This window comes from Schistocerca serialis, chromosome 5 (assembly GCF_023864345.2).
Source record: "Schistocerca serialis cubense isolate TAMUIC-IGC-003099 chromosome 5, iqSchSeri2.2, whole genome shotgun sequence".
NCBI lineage: Eukaryota > Metazoa > Arthropoda > Insecta > Orthoptera > Acrididae > Schistocerca > Schistocerca serialis.
Window position 1 is genome coordinate 628,967,250 of NC_064642.1, and position 15,205 is coordinate 628,982,454.

General features: G+C 40.1%; 1 protein-coding gene across 2 annotated transcripts in view; it reads left to right on the forward strand.

Moving 5' to 3' along the window:
- LOC126481125 (cell division cycle protein 16 homolog) overlaps window positions 1–15,205 on the forward strand; it is a 206,922-nt gene that overhangs the window by 158,130 nt on the left and 33,587 nt on the right. For both annotated transcript variants that reach the window (XM_050104663.1, XM_050104664.1), the window contains exons 9-10: window positions 3,576–3,728; window positions 3,895–4,054. In XM_050104663.1, the coding sequence (XP_049960620.1) occupies window positions 3,576–3,728; window positions 3,895–4,054 (313 nt within the window). The remainder of the gene's footprint in view (window positions 1–3,575; window positions 3,729–3,894; window positions 4,055–15,205) is intronic.

The following is a 15,205-nucleotide window of genomic DNA, read 5'->3' on the forward strand; positions in this document are numbered from 1 at the left end:
ACATGGTTTTAATTTGTTAAATGCATGTTGGCATTCACTGTTCCAGTTCCATTTGATGCCTTTATGTAACAAGTTGTGCAGTGGTTCGCTGATGGTGCAGTGGTTCGCTGATGGAAACTGCATGAGGATAAACCTTTCCATAATTATTTATTTGTCCTAATATAGCATGTAATTGCTTTGACGTCATTGAGAGCCAGAAGGTTGTTAATGGTGTCAGTATTTTACGGCAGTGGCACTGGTTTAATGCCGTGTGCAGACAGTATGTGTCCCAAGTAGTGCACTTCACGTTGAAAGATGATGTGCATGTCTTTGTAGCATATCAGATTTGCGGCTTTAGAATTTTGAAAACAAATTCCAGATTCTGTAAGGATTCCCCTGGATTTGTGCCTGAGACAATCATGTCATCTAGGTACTTCAAGGTGTTCGGAGCTCTCTAAATTAATTGTTCTAAATACAGTTAGAATACACTTGGTGCCCTGGCTGTTCCAAAGGGTAACTTTTGTAGTAGAGACAAAATGTAGTATTTATCACCATAAATGTCCATATGTCTTTGTTCAGATGTATTTGCAAGTATGCTACTTCAAGATTCAGTTTGGCAAAGTACACACCACCAGCTAATTTTTAAATCAGTTGTATTGGCTTGAGAATAGGTTATGAGTCACTAATAGATTGAAGTTTAACCATTACTTTGAAATTTCTGCAGATGTTTAGTGGGCTATTTGGTTTCTGTACAACAACGCTCAGCATTGCCCATTGGCTACTGGTTACACAGTGTGTCCCAGTTCCCATAGGACTGTGGCTATGAAAAATAAAACTCATGGATTACGTTCACAAAATTGTTGTATTTATCCGAAATAGTTCCTTCCTGAATCAGTACAAAGCTGAAATCATTGTAAGAGTCTTTTGAAACAGTCATTGTAATCCTTTTTTGACATTGCGTTTAGCACTGCAGTACAGTTTTCTTGGATCTCCTTAACTGCATTTTCAGTCCCATTTGGACATGTACTCTCATTCAACTAGAAATGTCACATTCTACCAGTCTACAACCAATGGAGTGAACATCGAAGTCTACCTAGAACAGTTCCAACCAATATCCCAAAAGGATCCTCTTCCCCCTTCTCTTCCTCAGATCTAACCTCTCCAAGCATTCTGGAAACTCTTCACTTCCAGCGTAGCTTTTCAATCCTTCCTCAAAAATATCACCAAAATCCCAAATTTTACCCTTGTTGAGTTCCAGGCTAATCTTGAGTTGAAGGCGAAACACCCTATCATCATCCTCCCTCCAGGTGAAGGTTCCACTACTGTTGTATTTGACTGTGTGGTGTTTGTGACAGTTGGGTATTGTCAGTTCTTGGCCACCTGGACATACAAAATTGCTCCTAATGACCCCATTCCATCCATACGACTTGACTGCAGAAAATGTTTGAAACACTAGACCCCACATAATTTTTAGTTTCTTTTTGTCCATACAATAAGTGGATCACTCACATTCTGGGGACTTAGTACATGCCCTTCCAGTTTAATCTTCCCCAACCTATACCTTGCTCCTCTCCAAGGAAAGAACTAATAGTTCAAAGAGCTAGGATAGTGTCTGTACTTCTACATGTGTCCATTGGCAGTACTGAACATTCTTCTCTTGAGGGATAAGTGCTGACCAGGATTTCTCACTCATAATTTTTGTAGTTTTCTCAAATGAATTTTCCTTGTGACACAATTCAACATTATGTGTGTATTGCCCATAGAATTACAGGAAGTCAGAATGCCTGGCCAATGCTTATTTTCAGGAGGCAAAATTCTAAATAATGCTGATAGTGACATATAAAAGTAGAAAAAATTATTTTCACTTGATAAATATTAGTTCCTTCCTCAGGGATAAAAAAAGGTATGGATTGGATAAGGTTTAAGAGGACCATACATTGAGAAGGACTTATCTGATGTGAGCATGAGTGGAGGAAGGGAAAGATGAAGGTGGAGATGGTGCAGCAAGTACAGGATCGAAGATAGTACCAGAATGAATTATTCAGTAAATAAATAAAGCAATGCTATCCTAAAAATGAAAGGAAGATGGGAGTATGTTACTGAAGGTCAAGTCGAGGTGGGTGAAAGGTTATGAGGATGTGTTGAAGAGTGAGTTCCAGTTTTGGGAGTTAGGGGAGACATAAAAACTTTGTTTTAGGATCCTAATGGCCCATGTTGTATACCTGGGTCACAGGTCTCTTGAGTCACAACATAGCACACTTCACTTATGGTTACTGCGTGTTTCAAAGGCACACAGATCTGTTTCCATTCCTGCACTTGTGCAGTTTATTGATGGTCTGCCTATATAAAAACATACAGTGAACATATGAGTAAGCTTTAGCGAGTTGGTGCATGGGGGAGGTTTTACAGTGGGAGCAATTGCAAAGATAGGAAACTTGGAGCAGGGGTGATAGTCGGGGAATGTCATACAGTTTGACAAGGATGTTATGGTTTTTAGGAGGACAACAGAAGATTGGTGTAGATTGGAGCCATTCTTGTTTCCATAGCAGTCCTCCTGATGTATTTGAAAGTAGTTGTGGATAAGGATGGAGGTGGTTAAAGTGACAATAGATTGTTTTAGAGACACTTGCAGGTTGTCATTGGAAGAGGTAGCTGTCTAAGACTGACAGCTATGAGTATATAGGATATTTTGTAGAGTGAGGTTGCATGAAAGTGACTAGGAGAGTTCCAGATCGGTGGGTGGAGGGTGGGAATGGATTTGGGACATTAGGAATAATGGGAACGAACTGTGGGAAATGACCCCTGTGAGGATAAGGATAAAAAAGATCATGTGGACTGGAAATGTGATCCAAGGGATGTACACCCATTTGTAGATGAAGACAAAAGATCTATGACATTGTAGGTTCAGTGATTGAGAGCACACATAAGAAGATACATGGCAAGTGCGAACGTTCTGTCTGTACTAGTATTCTAGTTTCACACTAAAGGAGGTGGTAATGTTGTACATAACAATTTCCACTCTCTGTATCACCTACATCACTTATGCTCTTGCCTTCATGGCAACCCTTTATCATTAACATCATGCATGCCTTCTTGAGTGTGAAGTTAAAACACTAGTACAGGCTGATTGTTCCCACTTGTCTGGCTTTTTTTCATGCATGCTTTCAATCGTTGAAACCTACACTGTCAAATATCTTTTATCTCCACCTTCAAACGTATGTACCTTCCTTGGAACACCTTTAAGGCCATATGTGCATATGACACTTTTTCTGCTCCTTATACTCTAAGGGATCATTTCCTGCAGTTTGCCCCCATTTAACAAAATGACACACATTAGAAACAAGTAAAAGAAGTGAACACGCTGTCTTGTGCACTGAAAACAGAAATTCGTCTTTCAGCAGGTGCTAACAGGAAACCTTAAGAAAATGAAGCTACTGAACGTTGTCTAAAGAAATATGACACACAAGAACAGTGGAGAAAAATTCACATGATAATTTAACTTTATGTATTTTTTAATATTGTTAATAAATGCAAAACACACACAGACCTACAGAATTGCAATGCTGTAAAATCTGTTAATGTTGTTTTCATTGCAGGTGTCACCTCCCACTTTTGTATATTGGACTTGAAAATGGCCTTACAAACAATGTTAGGCTAGCCGATAAATTTCTGAAGCAAGCTGCAGAAATTGCTGAGGGAGATCCATTTGTTTTACATGAAATGGGTACAATTGCCTATCAGAATCAAGAGTGAGTACATAGTGATTTCTGGATTTTTTGAATAAGAAATGGAGCTGCTGTTCAGAGTTTCAGACTTGGAAATGTAATAAGTCACACTTCCATGATTTAGTGAGTTTACTTATTTCCAAGTGCCAATGTTGTGTCTGGAGCTTATTCTTCTGACTGGTTCTTCCAGCTATGCAGCAGCAGAACAACATTTCACTGCAGCTTTGGAAAGAATTAAGGTAGTAAATGGAGAACTTATTCCTTCACGATGGGAGCCACTGTATAATAATCTGGGACATACATACCGGAAACTCCGCAAGTATGAGGAAGCGCTTCGCATGCATCAAGAGGTTGGTGATGTCCAGATAATATTTCTGTTTCTGTCATTTGAGGAAAAAAGGTTTCTTCTTACTCGTGTTAAATATGGTAAAAATGTGAATAATTCTGAAGCAGTATGAGCACTGATGTGTATTATGTTGTGGAAGCGAAGATGTTTTAGCATTAAGTTAAAAATATCTGTCTGAAATTGGGTGATTGTTTTATATCAAGAGGCTTACTGTTCAAAACAAAAGTACTGGATAGCTAATGCTTGCTGCATCCATAACATTACGTTGTCCCATCATAAGATTAGTGCTGAAAATTCCCAATTTTACGTTTTCTGCTAGTAATGTTTACCTTGTTTCTATGTTCTTACTTGACGTCTTGCTGGACGTCGTCCTGTTTTCTTCCTATTGACATTTGACGTGACTGAATGAGTTATCAGTGACACAAAAGACAGTTCGCACCACGGGTGGTGATGGAGTTAAGGGAATATTTTAGGCCGTTGTGGAGAGGGGAGAAATGAGAGAGGAAATACTGATATAATCCACAGTCAGCTTTGCCTGTACAACTTGCAGCACTTAGCTTCACTGTACAATTATGATAGAACTACTGTTCGGTTGTGGCAGCAATGGAAAAACAGAATAGTTTTGCAAAGTACTCCAGAGTGGACCAATATGTGACAGAGAGGCCCAGATGCCACCTTTTCTTGTGCGTATATTTCTGATAATGTACTGTACTCGCCAACAATATTGATTGTGAGCCTTTTAAATTCGAATCCTTAAGTCTCAAAAAATACACTTGATCAGAATCAAAGAAAATGTTGGCCACTTCTGGCTAGTGATCTCTTATTGAGTAGAGACTTGTTACATTACCCAAAAGCCAGTACAGCCACCACACGACACTAACACTTGTAAAATGAGCTCTCCTATTGCGTTGTACTTTTCTTTTACATTACGGTATGTAAAGTGAAGAATGTACTTTTGAAATTTCCATCTCTGAGTGATGACATTTTGTGTAATTTATAGTACTCAGTAGAACAGTGTACATGTGGTGTTTTGCATAGAGATATGTTTTTAGGCCTGCATGAGATTCTTTTCTCCTTCCATCAGAGCTCGTCCCTACTGCCACTTTCCTATCTTCGTGTTCTACGTTTCTGACATTCATGCATATGACCTTATTTGTTTTTGCATCCTAAAACAAAACAAGGCACTTCGTACCAGACAGACCCACTTTTTTTTGCTCACTATGTAACAAGTTTACAGACATTAACCTACGAAACATTCAAAATTCCTAAAGTATTGATGGCAACTGACATAACCAAATTGCAAATCCATAAACAAAAAAGAAAGAAATTTCAAACTTTTACATCGTCTAATAGACCTTTTAGGAAAAAAAGTGGGTTTTGCCACTAGCAATAGCGTAGGGCACGTAACTGAAAAGACCATCACTTTTGTGAATGATGTACAAGGTAATTGAGCCACTTCCCAACACACTACTACACCTTAAAACATGCAGTTTTGAGGGTTCTTTAATTTTATGTTCACCTTGAATACAGCAAAAGTTTATAGCCTACAGGCTGAAGTAAACTGAAAACTGCTAAATTACAACATCTCAGATATTTGTAACATCATGGTGACATCATGCTAATGCAGTGGCTTCTAGCCTATAGAGTGATAAACAGCAAGCTTACTTGGCAGCTTGTTCCAAAGTATGACTGATGTTATCGGTGTATAGCAAATGGAGTGACAGCAGATTCCACTTACGTTTAATTTATATAGGTATACCTCGTATGCCCTTCACTACCATGCATTAATTTTACTTACAGTAGTTCTACTTGGAGCCTGTCTACACAATACTCATTGTACTATGCCTATAATGACTGCTGCCAACATGGCTACTCCATTTGCTAAGTGCAGAACCACAATTAACAGGTTGTGTTCAGTGAACAGTCATGTGATGGCGTGTTTGTCTTTGTTTCCGTCCTCAGTGGTGTTTATTGCATTGTGATGGCGGACAAATTGTTATAAATCTAATTGATTGCTGGGATGGAGCAACATTGAAATCACAGCAGGCTTAACTTTGTTTCATATTTATCAGTATAAATCAGTATCACATGTGGAGGGAAACTTATGTGTATATTTGTGCATTTCTGAAATCTGCTGTGTTTACACTACAGCAGGCGATGAGTTAGAAGTGCAAACTACGTGCATTGATAATACTGCAGAGCATTCCACTTTGACCATTCAGCTTGGGTTGAGTAGACTTCACACTACTTTCTGCAGTCACAATGTCATTAATTGGCTTTCGACTATCGACTGTCCTGAGCATGTGTGAACGTCACCTACGTGAACTGTGTGCATTTCGATTATTCATTTACTTTGTAGTGTGTGTGCGCCCCAGTATGCGGCTTCAAAGCAAGGCCACAATGAAAATCTATCACAAACACGTCACCCTCATCATTAAATGTCCGTTAATAACACCGCAATGATACAAGGCTTGAAAAAATATTAGGATAACCAAAACTTGAGATAAAAGTCATATGATTAATCATTGGCATAATGGATATTGTCGTGGTTTATGGAGTGAAAGGATGTAGGCTCGCATCCTGCAATTTTTTTTATTTTTTTTAATTTTTTTCCTTCCCATCTTAGCATTATTAACACAGTCTGGGAGTTTGTTGTGAATGTAGTACAAGTATATTTTAATTTAACATTTCCGTCTGATTAGAGAATGAAGGATAAAATAAATATTTGCGTATTTATTTCAAAATGTGTTGTGGTTAGGCATGAACCTAAGAGAACAGCCTTACATTGCTGCCTGTGAAACGAGCAATAATAAAATTCATATTCTTCCTTGTCAGAAATACTTTGGTGTGTGTTTCTGAGCGTCTGGCGATTTCTAAGTGTGGGGTTAGGCAGGAACCTAAGAGGACAGCTCAAATTGCTGTGAGGGAAACAATGAACAATAACATTCATATTTTTCCTTGTTACAAATATTTTGCATGTTGCACAGCCACAAACACTTTAAGAGTTCTCGCTACAGCTGTGAGATTCTTTTTTGACTAACACGTCTCTAAACATCATCTTGGCACTGTAGGCATTGACAAATAGCCTAGTTTCTGGTTGCCTTCAAAGCACCACTACTTCATGTTACGTATATTCCTGCAAAAAGTAATGTGAAATGTAATCAATCCACTCAGCACAATGAACGAGGAAAAGTTTACAAGCAATACACTAGAGGTCACTGCGCTCGCATCATTAGAGTATGCTGCACTGCCACTGGCTACAGAAGGAAAACACCCACCGCCACATGTTAGATTCCAGTGCCTTTCAATTTACTTCACAGTTTTCAGTTTAATTCACAATGTTCATCAATTTTTACTTTTTTATGGGTGAGCACGAAGGAAAGACCTCTCAAAACAGAGTGTTTCGACATATAATTTGTGGTCATAGCTTGTCGGAAAATCGCTTGATTACATTATAATCAGATTGCAATTTCAATTTTGTGACTAGTTTTTACTTGGTGTTACACATCTGTGATTTTTTAAGAACTGATGAACTTCATTACCACAAATTATTGTATAGGTATTGTATTTACGTTTAATTTCCTTCACTTATACAGATTTTATACAGTGTAGTGGAGAGGATTATGATTTTTAGTCATAAATGCCAATTACACGTGTTTTTGCTTCTAACCTTCTAGCTTGTTGATTGCAGATCTCCCAAGACTCGCATACTAGATCTTCTAGTCTTCCATATTGATTCCCATTTCTTCTTCTTGTCACATCATAAGACAAATCATCCTGCTTGTAGGTGCCTTCAGTGTACTTTTTTGACCTGTCCACTCTCTTCTCTGTGCCTAACAGTGGAATTTCCATTGCACAATTAGTGCTGTGCCCTTGCTTTTAATTTCACTGGAAGTTGTTTTGACTTTTCTGTGTACTGAATTAGTCTTTCCAAAGAGCACTTCTTTTCACATTTTCTTTCAGTCATTTCGCCAAGGCTTCCTTGCTTTTACTATTTATTTCATTCTTAAGTTACTTATAATGCTGTAATCCTGTCTTTCCCAAAATATTTCTATACTACTTTTTTCATTGTTCAATTGAAGTATTTCTTCCGTAACCAAAGGTTTCTTCACGGTTACCTTTTTCATACCTATGTTTGCCTGTCCAACTTCTTTGATTGCATTTTTTAGAGATGTTCAGTCCTCTTCAACAAACTGCCAATTGTGTTATTCATTATCACAGTATATACAATGTTAGAGAACATAAAATGCATTTCCTCATTCCTCAGTACTTCAGTTTCTACTTATTTTTACATTGGTTCTTCTGGACAATTCTCTTAAACTTTGGCCTACTCTTCATCACTAGTATATAATTGTGATCTAATTCTATATCTGTTCCTGGATATACGTGTTCCAACATCTGACTTAGGAATCTTTGTCTGACCATGGTGTAATCCAACTGAAATTTTCAAACCTCTCCCTGCCGTTTCTAAGTATACCTTCTCCTCTTGTGATACTTGAAGAGTAAGTGTATTCCCTATTAGTACCTGAAATCTATTGCAGAACTCTTTCTCCTCTCTCATTCCTACTGTCAAGCCACATATTTCTATAACTTGGTCTTTTGTTCTGCATCTGAGGACGAGGTGGAGATTTTAGTGTCCCCTGAGGACCTGGATCTCACAGACACCTCATCCACAATGGCAATGGATACAAATACTTAACCAGTGACTGCAGGTGATGCTGAGGCGTAACCTGCCTCCTTGGTCACTACATGCCTTCCCTGATTGTGGAAAGCATCATCATCCAGTGGAACTGCAGTGATTTTTCCTCCCAACTGGCTGAGTTATGACAGCTTTTAAGTGTTAGACCTGCTTTTTGCATTGCCCTCCAAGAAACCTGGTTTCCCACAATGCGGTCTCCCGCCCTTTGTGGCTATTGGGGTACTACAAAAACTGTATTACATGTGACAGACTGTCAGGTGGAGTTTGTATCTTTGTCCTTACCTCTGTTTGTAGCAAACCTGTGCCCCTTCAAACACCTTAAGAAGCTTTGGCTGTCTGGGGGAGGATAACACAGGACATTACCATCTGTAGCATCTACCTCCCTCCAGATGGTAACACACTGCCCCACGTATTGGCTGCACTAATTTCCAACTCCCCCCACCTTTTCTACTTCTAGGTGATTTTAACACCCATAACCCTTTGTGGATTGGAACCCAGGTTATTGGCTGCGGTAAAGATGTCGAGGACCTACTAACTCAACTCGACCTTTGCCTCCTAAATACAGGTGCCCCCACACATTTCAGTGTGGCACATGGCACATACTCAGCCATTGATCTCTCTGTTTGCAGTCCTGGCCTTCTCCCGTCTATCACTGGATAGTCTTGTGTGGCAGTGACCACGTTCTACTCCTCCTGTCCCTGCCTCAGTGTCCCTCATTTCGACACTTGCCCCGATGGGCTCTTCCCAAGGCTGACTGGGATGCTTTCACCTCTGCTACCACTGTGTAATCTGTTGCATGGCAACATCAATGAGATGATCCACACCATCACTACTACCATTGTTGCCTCAACTGAATGGGCAATCCCCTTGTTTCTCAGATTGTCCCCGGTGGAAGTCAGTGCCTTGATGGTCACTGGAAATAGCTGCGGCCATTAGCGACTGTGTAGGCGGCTCCCCCAGCATCATAAGTGCCACCTGTCCCTGGAGGATCTCATTGCCTTCTAATGGCTATGTGCCCATGTCTTCCTACTCATCAGACAATGGAAGTAGGGCTGTTGGGAGCACTTCGTCTTAACCATTGGAACATGAACCTCTCCTCCCCAGCTTTGAACCAATCTCTAATGACTTTACGGCTATCAGGCACTCTGCGGGTGTACCTGGCATTTCTACACATGGGGCTGTATCTGCTGATCCAGACGTAATCGCAGAGCGTTTTGCTGAGCACTATGCTCGCACCCCTGCATCTGATAATTACTGCCCCACCTTTTGTCACCTCAAACAGTGGGTGGAACAACAATACCTATCTTATGCTCCGTGCCATGCTGAGCCGTATAATTCTCCTTTCAATGAATGGGAATTTCTCAGTGACCTTGTCGACTGTCCTGACACATCCCTTGACCCAGACCGCACCCATTCCCAAATGCTTAAACATCTGTCAGCAGCTTAGCAGCACCACCTCCTTGCTGTCTTCAACTGCGTCTGGAATGACGGTGGGAAAGTATCATTGTTCCAATGCTAAAGCCTGGTAAGAATCCACTAGCTGTTGACATCGTCCTATCAGCCTCTCCAACATTCTGTGCAATCTGCTCGAGCGTATGGTGAGCTGGCCATTGTGTTGGCTGCCTGAGTCTCGGGGGCCTGTGGCTTCGTGCCAGAGCAGTTATCGTCAAGGGCACTCAACCCTCAACAACTTGATCCACCTGGAATCTGCCGTTCAGTCAGCTTTTTCATGGCAACAACACCTTATTGCCCTCTTTTTCGACCTGACGAAGGCCTACGATACCACTTGGCAACACCACATCCTTGCTACTCTGCATGGGCGGGGTCTCCAGGGCCTGCTGTTGATTTTTATACAGAACTTTCTGTTGCTCCACACTTTCAGAGTTCGCGTCGGAGCTTCCCACAGTGTGCCCTGTATACAAGAGAATGGAATCCCGCAGGGCTCTGTCAGGAGTGTCCTATTCCTTTTAATTGCCATTAGTGGTCTTGTGTTAGCAGTAGGGTCCTCAGTATCTCTCCTCCTATATGCTGACAATTTTTGTATTCCCTTCTGCTCCTCTTCTATTGTTGTGACTGAACGCTGTCTGCAGGGAGCTATATAGAAGCTGCAGTCGTGGGCCTTTACTCGTGATTCTCAGTTATCAGCTGCCAAGACCTGCATCGTGCACTTCTGTTGTCATTGTACTGTCCACCCCCAACTAGAACTTTACCTTGGTGACCAATTACTTAATGTAACGGAGACTTACCGCTTTTTGTGTCTGGTCTATGACGACAGCTTAACTTGGCTTTCCCATCTTTGTCAGCTTAAGGACAAGGGCTGGCGGCATCTTAATATTATTTGATGCTTGAGCCACACTAACTTGGGTGCAGATCATCCTACACTGGTGCAGCTGTACAAAGCCCTTGTACAATCCTGTATTGACTATGGGAGCCTGGTGTATGGTTCAGCACTGCATCTGTTGGATCCTATCCACCACTGTGGATTCTGCTCGCAACGGAAGCTTTCCAAATGAGTCCATTGAACAGCCTCCTCATCAAAGCTGGTGTTCCTTCATTGCGACTCCAGTGGCAGCTACTGCTTGCAGATTATACCGCCCACATTCATAGTTCGCCTCGCCATCCAAATTTCTGTCTCCTTTTCCCTAAAAAGGCAATCCATCTCCCACAGTGGCGGCCCAGAACTGGGAATCCCATCGCCGTTCATTTCTGGTTGCTTCTTAGTAAACCTGATGCTTCCCCTCTACCACTTTTCCTGCAGGTCCATTTACGTGCACCTCCATGGTCCAGATCTCAGTCATGGCTTCGGCTCCACCTATCGCAAGGCCCAAAAGGCTCAGTTCCACTTAAGGCTCTCCACTGGCAGTTTTTCTCTCTTCTCGGCGAGTTCCAGGACTCGGAAATAGTCTACACTGATGGTTCAGAACAGTGTTCCTTGCCAGATGGCTGCAGTGTTTCACTATTGCGCTCTTGAGCACTTATCAGCCTATAAGCCCTCAGCCAATGCTTCCCTCGACATCCTTTTGTAATGACTATCCAGGAGTCTCTTTATGCTCTTGGCAACTGTGGACCTTCAGTGACCTTCATTTGGACTGCAGGACATGTTGGGATACCAGGCAATGAACTTGCTGACAGCCTGGCCAAACAGGCTACCGGTAAACCGATTCCGGATATCTGCCTGCCGGGGACTGAATGTGTGGTCGTCATCCGTGCGAGCCACTTGCAGGAACTCTGTTGTCCTTTGCCGGCTCTGCATTGGCCATACTTGGTTAACACGTGCCCGCCTCCTCTGTCGCAGTGACCCACTTCGGCGTCGCTGTGGCTCCCGTATGACTGTCGTCTGCCTCTTGTTGGACTGGCCAATTTTAGCCGTTCTGTGCCGCACTTACCTTCCCAGCACCCCAACTGTGGTGTTGAGCAACAATATCTCATCGGCTGATTTAGTTTTATCTTTTATTCGTGAGGGTCTTTTTTAATCATACTCTCTAAGGATGGATGGCCTTCTCTCCCATACCTCCACCCTCCCTTGATTTTCCCTCGTTGTCCCTCTTTCTTTGCATTTGTTTCCCTTGGTGTTTGTCTTTTCTCTATGTGTGTTCAACTCACCTTTTCTTTTAGGCTGGAGATTTTAGTATGTTGCAGAGTGCCTGGATCATCATTTTTTATTCTTTTGATCAGCCAGCCTGGGCCATCTGCTCTGTGATTTTAATACCTTCTCCTGCTTTTCCTTTTACTGTATGTTTTCCTTTTTTTGTTCATTGCCTTCACTTTCTATTTCGGAATGGTTCCCCATTAGTTTTACGCCATTTTACTTTTCCCAACTTCTTTTGGGAATAGTCTTACCTTATAAATTATAGAGTGCAGCAATCAGTCATTCTTTTTTTAGATTTTATTACACAAATCCAGATTTCAGCTAATGGCTAACCATTTTCAATGCACTATTTTCTATTCTCAATGCATGTAACTCCCTGTTGCTCTCTCTCTCTCTCTCTCTCTCTCTCTCTCTCTCTCTCTCTCTCTGTGTGTGTGTGTGTGTGTGTGTGTGTGTGTGTGTCTTTCTTTCTTTCTTTCTTTCTTCATCTACTGCTGATGAACAATAGTAGTTACGTGTGGCTGTGTAATGGAGACATTGTTCGTGATAGCTTGACCAGGGAACCTGAAATGTTTATTTACACTATAGTAGATGTGGCTAATATACTTTTTCTTAAGTTTACTGTTTTTTGGGAATGGGAATTTATGCGTGTGTACTATAAATAGGGACTTCAATTATTTATTTTTGACATGAGTAACTTTAAAGAAATTTGGTATATGAGTGTAGGAACTCCAAGGAGCATCAAAAAAGAGGTTTCAGAATCAGAGTCAGAATTTTATTGTCTGATAACATACATGTCAAATCATTGATTTATTGTACAGGAGACTTGTCAATTTATTACTATAATAGGTTGTACATGGAATACAACATAGAATATACATAGAATATTTGACTATATATACTACTAATTTTTATCCTGCTCAAGTGATCAGATCATCATTAAAAAATTCATCAGTAGAATAATAGTATTTTTGTATCAGAGTGCTATATAATTTTATTTTTACTGAATCAGTTTCAATCTTTTTGAAAATTTTTCTTTTTTAACTAATTGTATATTTTCATCCCCATATATTGTGGGGTCTGTGTGGAACATTTGAGTCTGTGTGTAGGAAGAATAAAACTTTCTTTGTTTCTAGTTTCATGTCCATGTCGGGTGTTATTTGGAGGAAAGAATTCTGGATTATTATTTGTGAAAAGATTTATTTCATATACATACAGTGAGGGAACAATTGTATATCTAGGTCTCTTAATAGTGGCTGATAATATTCTCTTGGCTTTGCAGTGCACTTGTTCCTCATAATTTGTATCTGCTAGTCTTTCCTCAAAATACAATGGCGTATCTCATTATTGCCTCAAAGTAGCTGTGATACACTACCTCTTTTGTGTCTATGGCAGTGACATTGTCTAAGATTGACATAGCAAATTCTGGGGTATTCAGTTTATTTTCTAAAGAGTCTCGGGAATTTAACACATTCGGCTTCGTTTAGTTCCAGTCTTCCATGCTTAATTTAAGTATCATTTAATTTTTACTGTTTTGTCTTAAACGGCATTAACTGTGTTTTTGAAATATTTAGTTTAGTTGTGTTTTTGAAATATTTAGATGGAACCACACATATAGATTTTCTAAAGTTTTTATAACAGTTTTGGGTATTTATTCTGCATTTTTATTTGCTATCAGTGCTGATGTGTCATCAGCGAATAAAACTGAATGATGATTTATTTTTATAGGTAAGTCATTTATGGAGGGGGGGGGGGGGGGGGGGGGTTGTACCTAGAATTGATCCTTGTGGTGCCCCTTGTGAGATAGTTCTCCATTTCAAGCAGTATTTTTCTGTGATGTTACAGCTATCCTTTGCTGACTCTTTGTCAAATATGACTTGCACCACTGTAAGGCAATGCCCTTAATTCCATATTTTTGCATTTTGTATAATAATAGTGAATGGTTCACACGGATGAACGCTATGGATTAGTCACAGAAGATTTATGCAGCTTTTTGTGATTTATGTAATGTGGAACTAACTTTATTTATGAATTCATTAATTGCTTAAATTGTATTTTTGCGTTTTTGGAAGCCAAACTCTGAACTCAGGGCTGTTATTGGATTTCAGCGCAGTATGTAGTTGTATCTTTATATACTAGATATTAGTATGCCAGTAGTAATCCACTTTAGTTTATTATTTGCCCTTCTGTGACAGAATATGGGTGGAAAAGTTTCATTGAAAACATGGAAAAAGCTGTTTCAGAACTTATCAAAATTTTTTGAACGTGAGCTTTCATGTTGTAATGACTAGACCACGGATTTTTAGGTCATAAAAAAGTGTGTTTTAGGCACCTAAAATAGGTTCCTTCACTAGTTCATTTAGGCTTTATAAAACCTAAAATAGGCTCTAATAAAAATGATGCAGAGAAAATAAAAATAAATTAAAATACACAGTGTTGACAGTATGAACATCTTATTAGTCATTAAAACAAGGAAAATGAATATTTACACAGTTACAGAGCACAGCAATCTAAAACATTAATGTTGAACATAACTCCAAATATTTTTGAGTTTCTGCAAGATAAAGATCTCCGTAAAAAAGATGTGGCAATGGTTAATTAATACATTCGCAGTTTCACTTATTCTGACCATAGTTCATTAACCAAAATCTTTTCTAGGTTTTCTAGTGAAAAACTGTGGCACTTGTCAGTCAGAATCAATTTATACATCAACAGATGTGACAGGGGCGTACTTCATTTTCGGCACATGTTGGACAGGAATGATGCAGTCAGGAGTGCTGCATTTTCCACTAAGTATGTCGGCAGCTGCACACAACTCCTTCAGGCCAGTGTTCTTCTGCAAAACTGTTTGCGTACTTTTTCCCCTA